Source organism: Oryx dammah, unplaced genomic scaffold (genome assembly GCF_014754425.2).
Source record: "Oryx dammah isolate SB20612 unplaced genomic scaffold, SCBI_Odam_1.1 HiC_scaffold_13, whole genome shotgun sequence".
Classification (NCBI taxonomy): domain Eukaryota; kingdom Metazoa; phylum Chordata; class Mammalia; order Artiodactyla; family Bovidae; genus Oryx; species Oryx dammah.
The window spans coordinates 12490348-12504576 of NW_024070197.1; the positions used below are offsets into that span (position 1 = coordinate 12490348).

The 14229-nt window shown below is 50.7% G+C and overlaps 1 protein-coding gene across 2 annotated transcripts in view; it reads right to left on the reverse strand.

The window, feature by feature from the left end:
• Positions 1-625: 625 nt before the first annotated feature.
• MARK4 (microtubule affinity regulating kinase 4) overlaps positions 626-14229 on the reverse strand; it is a 30118-nt gene continuing 16514 nt past the window's right edge. The window contains exons 10-18 of one of the 2 annotated variants that reach the window (XM_040252537.1): positions 13847-13946; positions 12269-12378; positions 12002-12161; positions 9352-9569; positions 7003-7106; positions 4538-4816; positions 4306-4385; positions 3301-3345; positions 626-1946 (exon numbers count right to left, since the gene is read on the reverse strand). In XM_040252537.1, the coding sequence (XP_040108471.1) occupies positions 1882-1946; positions 3301-3345; positions 4306-4385; positions 4538-4816; positions 7003-7106; positions 9352-9569; positions 12002-12161; positions 12269-12378; positions 13847-13946 (1161 nt within the window). In that variant the 3' untranslated portion in view covers positions 626-1881. The remainder of the gene's footprint in view (positions 1947-3300; positions 3346-4305; positions 4386-4537; positions 4817-7002; positions 7107-9351; positions 9570-12001; positions 12162-12268; positions 12379-13846; positions 13947-14229) is intronic. The other variant, XM_040252536.1, reaches the window with a different exon arrangement.

Genomic DNA, 14229 nt, shown 5'->3' on the forward strand with positions numbered 1-14229 from the left:
GGTTCGGGGTGATCACATGACTTATCCGGGCCAATGAGAGCCTGTCTTGGGACTTTTGCTTGAAGTTGGCAATGAGGAACTCTGCTATAGCTGCTAAGCTGGAAGGATAAAAGCTTGGAACTGCTGGTGTCACCGTTGACACCAGGCACCTATTGGATGAAACTACTAGAATGAAACTTACACTGAAAAAAGCAGAGATGAGCCAGCCTGCGGCCTGAATCCAGCTATACCTGAAGTCACGCACCCCTGACCTATGAAATGAGCAAATACCTTTTTGCTTAAGTGTAGATGGACTATTAGTCCTAATACAGCATTCCTCTTGCTGATTTTCCACCCAGCCCCCAACACAGCAGCCATACTGAAATTACCCACAGTTCTCTGAGCTATACCACGCATTCCCACGTCCTGGCTTGTGCCCAGGGAATGCCCAAAACCTGGTCAACGCCTACTCATCCTTTAGAGCCCAACTCCAGCATCAGTTCTTCTGGAGTGCTTTCCCCAAACCCTCTCACTTTCTCTTCTGGCCCAACCCCCTCCAAAAGCAATGGTTTCTTTAGTGTCTGTCAGAACCCATGCCCCACAGACAGGGGCTCCCTGCATCTCCATGTCCACCACTGGGCCTGGATGGAGTAGGCACCGGTCAATGACTGTTTATTGAATAAATGTACTACTGGAGTAAGAAGTGGCTTAGAGTCCAGTATAACATGTGGGTGAATATGTGAGTGGATGAACAGGGGTCCGATAGAGGAACTGGGGCCTCGTGGATGAGGCCGAGTCCCTTCCTGCCCTCTTCCACAATCACCCTTGACCCCACACCCCCACTGCTCCCATTCTGCAGATGAGAAAACCGAGGCTCAGAAAGGAGAAACCACTGGCCCAAAGTCACACACCTCCTTTTCATCTCACTTGCAGGTGAGGGCAGGGAAGGAAAACCCCAGGGTCAGCATGGGGGAGGGGGGGACTCTCCTAAGTTTATTGGGCATCAGGCTGCAGGTGAGGGGGCTGACAGGAGGAGGGTGGGGGGGTGTAATAACTTAAAAACCAGAGGTGAGAGCGGCAGCTCCTCCAGAGATCTCTGCAGAAGGGAGGGTGTGGGGGTATTTACAAGGATTTGTACAAAGTGCCCCGCGCCAGCCTGGGGCAGGAAGGGGGAATTCGAGCAGGAGGGGTGGGGGAGGGGAAGGAATCTGCCTCTCTGACCCCCACTCCCAGCCCCCCCCATACCCCCAATTCTTCAGTCTTTAGGCTCAGCAACTCTTCTTGTCCCTGCCCAAGGCCTAATTCTTGAGCTGTCGGGGAATGGAAGTTTCCTCAATTTCCTTTTCTGCCCCACCCTGACCCCAAAGTCTCCTCAGGTGCCCCATGGCAGGGTGAGGGGGGACTGGGTGGGCTGGAGGCTCCAGGAAGGTGCCAGCTCCCCCCTGTGAAGCCCCTTAGCTCTTCTCTCCTGCTCAGCGGGCCCCGGAGAACACAGAGGGGACAACTTCTGCCCCCAAATCCATTTCAGGGAAACTGAGGTGATGACAAAGGGAGAATCCCCTCCTTGACCCCCTTTCTCTGTCGAAGTGAAGGGGGCGAGGAAGAGGAGGGGACTCGGGGCCGTGGCGGCTCAGAGCTCGAGGTCGTTGGAGATGCGGGTGACGAGGGTGCGGAAGGCCAGGGCAGTGCCCGCCACGCGGCGGAAAAGAACTCCCCGCAGGCCCGGCCGGGGCAGCTGGCAGACCTCCACTTCGAAGTGGGACAGGGGCTCGGGCCCGCCCGCACCCCCGTGCAGGCAGGCCAGCAGGAACGGCTGTGGCTGGCGGCAGCGGCAGCGGGCGGCCGTGGTGGCCTGGCGCAGAGCTGCCATCAGGGCCTCGGGCGGGCGTGAGCTGGTCAGTTTCACACTCCAGGGGAATCGGAGCAACCGGGGGGCGGTTTCCGTTTGATCCCAAGGTAGATGGCAACTGAGGTGGGAAGATATGACGGGTTAGAGACGGGAGAGAAAAGAAAGGTAACCCGCAGTTCCTGCTTTGGGACAGGCTGTCCTAGACATCTTCTCAAAACCTCTTTTACTCCAGGGGACAGTCTCTCTGCTGTACAAATAGCTGTCCACCTGGAAACGATATATCCCAGCCTCCCCGGCAGCCAGGTGTGGTCTTGTCTCCAAATGCCTGGATGTGCGTGGATGTGACCGTGTAACTCCATATCACCTCTTTCAAAGGAAACTGTATGCCCTGGACTCTCCTGCCCCACCTCCTGCGAGGCTGCAGCACGAGCTAGCATGGACTGTGAAGATGACAGGGCTCTAGGGGTGAGGATGTAGGAGCCCTGGGTACCCGAAGGATCTCACATAACAGAGTGGCCCTGCCAGCCTGGCCTGGACACACGGTTTGTGTGAGACAGACACGTATTCCTGTCTGTATTTTGGGGTCTCTTCCCTATAGCAGCTCAGTTTGTTTCCTAACATATCCTTTTTCTGGTAATAATCATTTTTCCCTTGGAGAACCAATTCTCACTCTAGGGATTTCTCACACCTAGGAGCAGTACTGTCTTCCAACGGATATTAGTAAATTTCTGAGGGCTTTTTGATTGTCAAAATGTCTTGGGAAGGGACGCTGCCTGCATTTATCAGGGTGGAGGGATGGTTCAAGAATGATACACATTCTGCAGTGTGTGAAAGGGCCCTGCCTAACAAAGAAATGTGTCTCTTAAAATACCAAGAATGTTCTTGAAAAGCACTGCAGATCTAGTCTTTCTGGTTTAGGTGGGGCAGACTCACCTCTCAGCGCCAAGAGTGAACACGTGACTCACTTCCAGGCAAAGAGAGCATTCCACACCTCTCCCCACACTCTGATTGGTTCAAAGATGAGCATGTGACTAAGTCTGACCAATCAGAGTACTCCACCCTCTGGTCACAGGCATTGGTTTAGAGATAGACAGGTGACCCAACTCCAGCCAATGAGATTAGGTCCTGGGACTGTTGGCCCTGCCGGGGAGGCCCTCTATTTCCACGGAGGTTTCTATACTGGCCCAGGGTTGTCGGCAACCATTGTGCCTCACTGGATGAAAGGGGAAAGGTGGTGTGGTGTCAACAGGGTGAGGAGTGGGTTATAGATGGGAGAGGCTGAAGTTAAAGATGGTCAAGGGATGATGCTCAGGGATGGAGGTGGACGTGAGAGGAAATCAATGCGGGGGTGCATAAAAGGAAGTGGCAGAGAAGAGGGGGTCATAGCCCCGACCAGGGGTCTGGCACGGGTGGTAAGGAGAGGTACTTACACAAGAGGGGTCTGAGGCAAAAGGGGAGGCACAGATACTCACCTTGTGACCTCAGGTCCCCCGATTCTCTCAGGTTCGTCTGTGACCCTACAGGAAGGGTTGGGGGATGAGTGTCTAATTTGGACATAAAGGAGCCCCCCTCCCTCAATCCACTGCCTCCAGGACTCGGGTAGCCCTTGCCTCAGCCCTGGTTCCTCCCTGAGGGCTGGAGCTGGGCTGGGAGTCAGGATTTGATCTCCCTCTCCATACCCAGAAAGGGAGCCCATTCGGAAATGGTTAGTGCAGGTTGGAGGAAAGATACTGAAGAATTTGGAAGACAAAAGAGGCGGGGTGGGTAAAGACACGCCTACATATAGGAGACAGACAGACACACAAACCCCTCCTTCAGCCTGTGCTCAAATGACACCTCCCTAGCGAGGCCTGCTCCATTTAAACTGTACCCTTCCTTCCCCATACCCTGACAGGCACATCACCACCACCACCACCCCACCCCATTCCCTGCTCTATTTTTCTCCTTAGTACTTGCCACACCTGATAGTCTATATATTTTATTTATTGTTTACTGTCTGGGTCCCCTAGTAGAATGCCCTGGGCAGGGATTTTCTCCCTCTCGTTCACTTTACTCTGCGCTCACGATGGTGCAAAGCACACAGTAGACACTCAAAGAATAAAAATGATAGAAAACATTTATGAAGTATTTTCCAGGGCAACATTCAAAGCTCAGTCGATTTACCACCTCACTTAGTCTGCACAACAACCCTCTGAGGAAGATACTGTCATTACTATCCCCATTTTAGGGAAAAGGAAAGTGAGGCCCAGAGAGGTTGAGTCATTTGCTTAAGGTCTCTCAGAAGAGCTCAGGGTCTGAACCCGGAGTCTGGCTCCAGAGGCCAGACTATTGTTTATTATCTGAGTAAATGAACGACCAGAGCCCATATACAGACCCCCTAACCAACTCACAGCGCCCCCTCCCGCCAGGCCCGCACACGGGTCAGACATGCAGACAGGAAGGCAGAGCCAGTGAGAGCAGAGGTGGAGGGGACTTACTGATTTTGGATCCCTGGGGCAGAGAGGCGCCCGAAACGCAGCGGTTAGAGTTCTGCCGTTTAGAGGGATCGAGGGTAACCCTGTAGTGTGAGGAGGGAGGTGAAGAGTGATGGAGGAAGAGGAGGAGGAGACGGAGATGTTGGGGCACAGGAGGCAGAGTAGAGCAGAAGACAGGTTAGGTCCCATCAGCCCCCGACCCCTCTCCCTGTCCCCCATGTCCCGTGGGGCTCACCTTCGGGTCAGTTTGGAGGTCAGCTTGGTGAAGAGGTTGGTGGTGGGGCGGGGCCGCCCAGTGGGCAGGGGCGTGGCTTCGTGGGCCAGTGTGGGGGAGGCCGGGGGCCCATTCTGCACGCCCCCACCTCCCCCGCCCCCTGCCCGCCTGTCTCGGACCTGGCCACCGTGGAAGGTGCTGCGGATGGTGGAGCCGCGTGCCAGGCGGCTCCGCTCCCCTGATGGGGGAGCCAGGCTGTGACTGGAGGGGGAGGCGGGGGGCACCCGTGGGGTACCCGAGCTGTGGGCAGAGAGGTACAAGTTAGGGTGGAGCTTTGAGGCAGGCCAGAGTCCTCAGTCCCTCTGATTCCTCACTGGTCTGTCCTGAGATCAGAAACCTCTGCCAAGCTAGAACTCAGAGACAGGGCTGTGGGGCAGAGTTGTGCAGGTTGTACCCTATACACCCTTAGCATTATTTGACTGACTCTTCTCACCTCCTAAATCATTCTTCCTTCAAACCATCCTTTCTTCAAGCTCTGTCCCCTCCAAACCATCCCCTATCCCAACTCTCCTCTCTCCAAACTTGGCAACTGAATAGATTCACATATACTTTTAAATAAATCCCCTGCTATTTGCCATCCAAACCTCAGGAACCACATCAATTGTGCAAACACTTTGCTATCTGAACTTTCATTATTCAAACGTGGGAGAGGAACAGATGTGAACATCAAGGAAACTTACATTCATTATGAAAATTTTCAACAGGTAAAAATAAAGAGGAAGGAACCCTCTCTCTAATTCTCAAGATTCTGTGTAGGCAGGAGTGGTCTATTATCCTAGGACCTTCCTCAGGCCCTCTGACCCTCTCAGTCCTCACAGCAGAAGCCAGACTTCCAATTAATATCCTTCTAGGGACCCCAAGACCAGCCAGATCTCAAAGAGGGAGCCCTGATTGGCAGATACCATTACCTCTCACCCAGAATCCATACACAACGTTTTACTCTTAGTAACCAAACCCCTTAAGAGTATAAACATTGCACATGGCCACCCAGCCGAAGACTACAAGTCCCAGCTTCCTTTGCAGCTAGGGATGGTCATATGACCATGTTCTGGCCAATAGGATGTAAGCAGAAGTGCTTTGGCCCATTTCTGGGTCCTGTCTTTGAACAGAAAAGCAGTTTGCACTCCACTATCTTTCCACCCTTTTTGCTGGTTGGGAAATGGTGGGAACTGGTGCAGTGGCCTCAGATCTAGAGCTGCAGTCTCATGTTAAGATTGGTCCTGAATCCTTGGAGGACCCTGCCTCCTACTTCTGGATCACGGAGGACTAAACCTCCACCTCATCTACTGTGCCTTATGGTCTCTTCACTCCTGAACCTATAACCTAACATTATGCTATCTCTTGGCCAGGACTTGGAGGCCATATATTATAGTGATTAAAAGTACAGATTCTGGAGTCAGTCTGGAATCTTTGCTTCTTGACTTACCAGCTGTGTGGCTTTGGACAAGTTACTTAACCTATCTGTGCCTCATTCCCTCAGCTGTAAAATGGAGACACCAGGATCGATCTCATATAATTGTTAGGGGCATTCAACCAGCTAACATACACAGGCCCGGCCTACAGCTACTGCTTGATAAATGTTGGCTATTATTATTTTTATTTAATAACTCCCAAATAAGTTCTGACTCATTGAATGCCTACTGTGTCTCAGACCCTGTGTGAGGTACAGGACACACCTATCTCCACCAGATCCCTCTAATGGGACTGGAGGCAGAGGACATCAGCTCCATCTCACACAGGAGGAAACGGAGGCTCAGACACCTGCCGCTGGTCATCTTGCTCGTGGAGTGCAGAGGTGAGATTCGGAACTCAGAGCTGAATCACCGCTTCCAAACACTTCCCCCTGCCCCCACCAAAGGACACCTGCATCCCTTTACTGGGTGTTTCCCAGAGTGCACCTAGGAATCACGCCCTCTAGTCCTGATGGGTGGGAGTCTCATGATCCTGAAGCCCACCCTACTCTAGGACTTGAACTGTGATGTGAACCAATTCATTCCCTTTGTATGCTCCGGCCAGCCTGCTCTAGTTTCCCTCACTTGCCAGCTGAAGGAGCCTGAACCAACTCAAGCAAGTAAGTTTGAAATCCCGCCAACTAGAGGATGTTGAAGCTGTGACATTCTAGGGCTTCTCTCCAACTCTAAAAATGAATCATTCAAAAAAAATGAACTCAGGTTCCCCAGGCTCGTGGGCAGAGAGTGGGGCAGACTGCTTTGCTGGTGCTGATGACTAATTAATTAAGGGGGGAGGATTTTTCAGAGGGGTCTGGGACAGGGAGGACATGGATAGATTCTGCCAAAGGAACGGCAGACATGCAGACGCCCCTGTCCTCACACCATCCCTCCCCACAATGTCTAACATCTTAGATCAGGGGGTCCTGCTCACCTACACCCCATCTCTCCTTCCCTGTTGCTGCCCTCCCTTCATACCTGTTTTCTTTGCCATTTGGCAACAAGGATGGGCGCTCAGCCCCCGGGCGTTCTGTGCAAACGTAGGTGTTTCTGCGGGTCATCATGCTGGGAGGGAGGTTGTTCTGTAGGAGATAAAGCCAAGAGGAGAGTGAGGGGGCAAAGGGACCCTCCTTAATCCCTTTTACCCTCTCTGGCCTACCTCATTAGGAATGAGGCAGGGGCCTGTGTGTGAACCAAAAGTGAGTAGGTGACGGTTTACTTTGGCTAAAGACATGAAAGGTCAATGGGTCATGCCAGCAGTGCAGGCTGAGAGTCATGAGGGGCCTTGGAGCTGGGAGGAAAGAAGGTCTCGGAAAGTTCCCAGGGGGCAGCCTCGCCCACCTCCAGCCATGTCAAACTTTTAAAAACATACTTATTCAGGCCACGTTGAGAGGCACATGGCATCTCAGTTCCCGGACCAGGGATTGAACCCAGGCCCCCTGCGTGGGAAGGTGGAGTGATGACTGCTGGACTGCCAGGGAAGTCGCATCTCTCCTCCTAAAGGCGTTTGCACAGGCTGTCTCTTCTGCTTGGGTCTTCCCCCTACCTGTCCCTCTGACTCACTCCTACGGATCTCTCAGGTGTCAGGTCGACATATCCCCACCCTGGGCTCTGGCTAAGTCAGCTACCTTCTTTGCGCTCCCAGCTACAGCCTTGTATTGGCCACATCGCTTTGTACTGACCACTTCTTTTCATACATACATCTCCACCCTGCACTGCACTGAGCTGAGGACAGGAATAGCATATCAGGATTTTGTTGCCTCATAAAATGTGCTGGGAAGTGATCCTTTTTCCCTCTGGAAGTCTGCCTAAGATAGGTATTATTCCTTCTTTCATGTTTGGAAGACTTCCACCAGTTTAGAGCCATCTGGGTCTGGAGTTTTCTTTATGGGGAAGTGTTGAGACTGTTCAGGTTTTCTATTTCTTCTCGGGTCAGTTTTGGTGTGTTTCTAAAAGACATTTGTCCGTTTTATCTAAACTGTCAAATTTATTGGCATAAAGTAGTTCCTAATATCATCTTTCTTTTTGTCACAGTGAAGCTCTTCTTTTCACTTCTGATACTGGTAATTTGTGCTTGCTATCTTCTTTTTAAAAATTGAAGTATAGTTGATTTACCATGTTGTGTGTTTTTTTCTTAACTAGTCTTGCTAGGCGTCCACTGACTTCATTTATCTTTTCAAAGAATCAGCTTTTGGCTTGTTGATTTTCTCTCATGTGCATCTGTTTTCTCCTGTATTGATTTCTTCTCCTTATTATTTCCTTCCTTCTATTTTTTGGGGGAGGGGGTAATTTGCTGTCCTTTTTTAGTGTCTTAAAAGTGTGGATATATTTCAACAACAGCTTTCATTCACTGAGTGTTTACTGAGCCAGGCACTGTGTGAGGATGGCACGAGATCCTCCCAAATCCCAAGCTCTGTGATAAGCTCATTTCACAGGGTGGCACAGTGAAGCTCAGAGAGGGGAAGCCACCTGCTCAAGGCAACACAGCTCATCAGTGTAATTCAAATGCAGGTCTATGCTGCTTCCGCGTCCGGACCACCTTCCTGTCACTTGCTTCCACCTCTGTCTTCTGAGGTTGAGGATGTTTTGGTTCCCTCAGCTTGTATTATAGCATTCTAGGGAGCTGCAGGGGCAAGAAAGCCAACTGCTACATTCCCCAGAAACTCTTCAGCAGCCCAGGTTCTGGGTATGAATGGTATCCAGAAACCTCTGCTCTTGTGGAGATCTGGAAGGTGGAAATGGGGTGGCAGCCACGTTCCTGCTCTCTCTGACTTCTGCTCACACAGGCAAGACTGGGATGAGGGTCTCTGCTTCAGCAGGGCACCAGGGCCAGTTCTCCAGACCTCTGGGCAGCAAGAGGCTCTCCTGGTGGAGGATGACGTTTCTGAGTCTTGCATCGTAGCCCTGACTGTATGTTCTTGAACTCAGCAGAGCTCAAGGGGGCCTCAAAGGCGGGAGCTCCCTTGGTGGGTCAGCTCTGCCGTGGTAATGTGTCTTTCTTGTAGGTCTGGTCCAGTGTCTGCTCCTCCAGCCCTCCCTACAACTGTGTAAGCACCACAGCTAATTCTCCATATTAAATCCTTCAAGTTGAAAGCACAGGGCATCTCTTTTTGAATCCTAACTTATACACTAGAGCCGATTACAAGCTCAGGCAGAGAGCGCACTCGTGTGTGTCGAGTGAATGAGTGAATGGATATAACAGAGCCCTGTGTGGTGGTCTGCGTAACAGGAGGGATGGGAAATGACGGAGCACGAGAACTGTGACCCAGGTCACCGACAGGCTGGGCCACAGGCGGGGTGCCATCCCCCCAGCGCCCCCCAACTCACAGGGGTGCTCGTGCTGTCCTTCCGCCGCTCTGGGATCTCTGCCTTGTTGGGGTTGTGGGCGCTGCTGACCATGGGGCTGGAAGGGGGCAGCCCTCGGCTCCCGCTGCCCGCAGCACTGCAGTGAGCCTTCCGGCCTGGCAGGCGCTCCTCCTTCAGCTCCGCCTCCCCCGTGCTGGTTGGGCTGCGCTTGGGGTGCAGGGGTGCGGGGGACGGGCCACCTGGTAGAGGGAGGGGACAGTTTTGTGCAGAAAAAGCAAAAACCTGCTCTGGGTGATCCTGAGAACCTTACAATTCCTCGCACAGGCTACTCTGACAATGCCTAAGTGACACGAATTCACGGACTCAGAGGCTCCACATAAATGACGCGACACTTGAGCAGGTTGTTCACCAAACCCTACCCTTTTTTCTTTTTTTCAGGCCAAAAGATTGCGAACAGCCTCAACGCCCCTTATTATGGGAATAACTGAATAAGTCAAGATATTGCCACCCAATGGAATACTATGCAACTATAAAAAATGTTCCCATACAGAAAGACCTCCAAGACAGACAGTGATATAGAAAGGGCAAGGCTAGGTATGAGGTCTACAGTGGGCTACCATGTGTAAAAATGAGGAGAGAGTACGTACCTATCTATACCTATTTATCTGTACTTGTTTATAATGAATGTTGCCCAAAGACTATCACTTCTATTAAAAGGGAGACTATCTTTATAGTATATTAATATATTAATATTGTATTTATACATCTTTATGCATTTTCATATCTTTTTCCTTCTTTTCATGTCTGTCTCTTTATATATTTATATATGAATAAAACTTCTCCAAAAGAGTTCATATAAAACCGGTAACAGTGGCTGTTTCCAAATGGGACTAGGGGCTGGGAGAAACGTGTAGGACAAAGATGTTTTTACTGTCTACGCTTTCTGCACTGAGTTTTGAAGGATGTGACTATTAATTTCAAAAACAAAACAAATTTGGTCCCGTAGAACATCTTCAAAATTTATGGTTTTAGAACCCAGGGGTTAAGGGTGTTCTAGAACTTCAGAGAGTTGGAACTTCTGTGTGTGTTAAAATTCAGAAAACTTAATGCTCAAAAGCCCCAGAACCATAGCAAGCCCTACAGTGACACTCCCGGGGCATCCATTGACCATCTTTCATCCCGTGAACCCTGGAACCCAGGAGGTCTCCATGGGGATTATGTCCTAATCATAGGTTGTTGGAATCACAAGCTTCTCAGGGTCTTTCTGGGCCAATCTCGCTATTGTATAGGTGGAGAAAAGGAAACCCAGGGAAGGGGAATGGTTTGACCATCCAGGATACGCCCTGCTCAAGACTAAGCTTCCCTGACTTCCCTCTTCCTGTACTACTGCCTGTCCCAGAGTAAGGAACTTCACCCCCAGGAGAAGTAGGGATGCAAAAATAATAGAAAGTTGGAAATCACCTTGGCAGTTATTTAACTATTAAATATAGAGTTACCATATGACCCAGAGATTCTACCCTTAGGTACACACCCAAGAGAAATGAAAACAAAGACCCACACAGAGAATTACTCACAACAGCCAAAGGTGAAAACCCAAATGACCCTCCACTGGTGATGCATAAACAAAATACAGTATATCCATGTGACGGAATATTATTTGGCAATAAAAAAGTGGAATATTGATACATGCTATGATATGGATGAATCTTAAAAACATGCTTAGTGAAAGAAGGTAGTCACAAAAGGCCACGGATTATATGATTCTAATCATAAGAAAGGTCTAGAACAGGGAAATCTATAGAGAGAGTAGGTTAGTAGTTGTCAGAGCGGGGGGGTGCTAGGGTGGATGGGAGATTTGAAGTAGATGGCTAAGGGTGGTAGAGTCTCTTTCTAGGGTACTGACCATGTTCTAAAGTGGACTGTGGTGAAGGATACACACATCTGTGAACGTACTAATGCCACTTAATTGTATATTTTAAATTGGTGAACTGCATAGTATGTGAATTATTTCTCAATAAAGCTGTTAAAAAATATAGTGAAGATGATTAAGATGAGGGTATAAGTAGAGACCTCTTGCAAGTTCCCATGTCTCATTTATGGTGGCAGTGGTCGTGGGTCTATTTTCTGCAGGAAATGAGATATCTGTTAGTTGAAGACTGTAGGATGCAAGCAGGTGTCTCCCCAGCCCCTTCCCACTAGTAAGTTTGGAAGAGAGGCAAGAGGGCAGGCTTTCAGCAGCCTTTTTGTACAATGTGACCTTCTGTGTCCCAGTCAAGTGGATTAATCCCGACTGGACCCTGATATCAAGTGGATCAAAGGGATTTCAGTTACTATTCAGCTGGCCTCTAAAACTGAGTTGTAAGAAGTTAAGAGACTGGAAAAGGTAAGGCAGGATATGAAAAAAAGGAAGGAAGAACCAGATGAACAAAGAAGAAGCAAGTCACAGAGTGTCTGTTCTAGGGTTGGCTGCTTTTCCAGTTTCTAATCCCTTCCTGAGCCTGGCTGCCTCCACATTCCATGCAATGTCCCTGCACCTTTATAACACGTTTCTCCCTTTGTTGCAGTTGTTTCGAGCCAGTTTCTGCTGCTTGCCAGCCAGAGAACCCTGACGTAATGCAGGTCTGCAGCCTTGGGCCGGGATGGCATGTGCAAGTGTTGGGGGAGTACTCACAGAAGTCGCTATGCCTGCGCTGGCGGTGGTAGGTGGAGGAGGAACTCCGCTGCCCTTTGCTGTGGCTGGTGCCTTTGCTGGAGCTTGTTCCATTGGTGGTGTCGCTGGGCGCCCGCACCCGTGCCAAGGCCAGCCCTGGGGCACCCCGGTCCCCACCCTCCTGCAGGAAGATGACAGACAACGAACCTCAGCCCCTTCCCCTCTGTCCCAGAGGTCTCCCTCCACCCCGGGTATCGCGCATCCCAAATGTCCCTGACGCCTTCTGACCTCAGTCTTCCTGCCCAGCAGGAGGTAGGTGGCAGTCACTTCGTTGTACTTCTGGCTGGTCAAGGCCTCTTTGATTTCTTCCCGCGTGTAGCCCATACCCACCATCACCTCTGGGAGAGGGGGATGGAGAGGAGGTTCAGTCTCCCCAGATCCTTCCCTTCCACTCTTTTCTGCATCACACAGTAATGTCTGCACTTTGGCCTGTCCAGTAATCATTCCCCCTTCTGCCAGCGGCACCCCGATTTTCCTTGGAAGAATATTTTTTCTCTGCTCAGATCCCCCAGCTGACTCCTGCCTGCTCCAAACCCCCGGGGGCAGGCATATTACTCAGGTCTGACCGATCAGAGTGTTCCATCCCCAAGGCCACACTGATTGGTTCAGGGTGGGCATATGACCCACTTCTGGCCAATAAGAGTGTTCCATTCCCAAGGTCAAACTGACAGCTTCAGGGGTAGCCAATGGGTCCCACCCTACAGCTTCCATTGGAACATTAGGAAAGTGGCTTTTCTTCCCGTTGAGGTGTCCAGGCCACTAGGACATGCTGTTATCAGTTTGCTCCTGCAGGGAGAGCTGCCTGGGAAAGAAGTCACCACTGAGAAGATTCTTAACAACTGTCTCTGAGCACGTGGATCCAGCTGTGCCTGAAAGCTGACATATCATGGCCTTTTCAGTTATGTGAATGAAATAACATCACTATTAGGTTAAACTACATGAAACTGCTTATACTGATCATTTCTGAGCTATGGAAATGGTGATTTCATATGGATCAACCAATTATTACTTTCTGGTTGAAGCCAGAATGGCTTAGGTTTTCTGTTACCTGCAACTGTGAAGTCCTGATTAATACAGCCAGATCTGATGGTGGCTTCAACTTCATCAGCTGCAGAGTGAGGGTTTACTAGATGGTTCCTAAGGGGCTCTTCCAAGGCTAATGCTTTAGGGCCAAGTGTTCAAGGGCTCTGGGCTGAAGGGACTGGGCCTGAAGGGGTGGTGAGTGAGGCAGGTGCCAAGGTGGGAGTTTTTCTCAAGCATGCAGATGACTGATGCCTTTGTCCAAACTCTTTCGGAAGTCACCTGTGAGTTCTTGTGTGTTAACAGTCAACGCTTGGAAAAGGAAATGGCAACCCACTCCAGTACTCTTGCCTGGAAAATCCCATGGACTGAGAAGCCTGGTAGGCTACAGTCCATGGAGTCGCAAAGAGTCGGACACGACTGAGCGACTTTCCTCGCTGAGACAACAGCACTTATCACATGTCTATTATGACACAAAATCACTTGTTTCATGCCCAGTGTAAGTGCTTTACATAAACTCATTCATTTACTATTCACAACAAACCTATAGCACAGGTTCTATGATTATCTCATTTTATAGACAAGGAAACAGAAGCACAGAGAAGGGAAGTCACTGGCCCAGGGTCGCACAGCTAGAAAGGAGCAGGGCAGGGACCAGAGCCCAGACTTCTCTGCTGTCCCCAGGTGCCTTGCAAACTTCTCTGATGCACTAACCAAAGGGGTAGGTGCTGGGAAGTCCCCACTCCCGGGTGTGTGGCCCATGGCCCTGCTTCCCCCGACCCTCACCGATTCGCTTGGTGTCCCCAAAGTCCTCCTCGGGTTCTGTGTATGGCTTCAACTCCTCACCCTCATAGCCGATGTTGATCCATTTGTCTTTCATGATTTGCTGCAGGAATTGGGAGCAGGACACGGAAGGGGAAAGAGAGAGATGTCAGAAGACACTGGGACAAAAACATAGCTCCCAAGTGGGGCTCCTGCTCTGCCTTGCCCCCCACCTCCAAGGCCCAGCACCCCAGAATCGAGGCCATCCTGAGAGCTAGCACCTCCTCTCCCAACCCCCAGACCCCATCTGGAGCCTGCCGAAGCCACCCTTCCTCCTCCGCATCATCTGGGCCCCCAGCACCCTGTAATCATCCTAGGAGCTCATTAGCTAATTACTGGCATGTCGG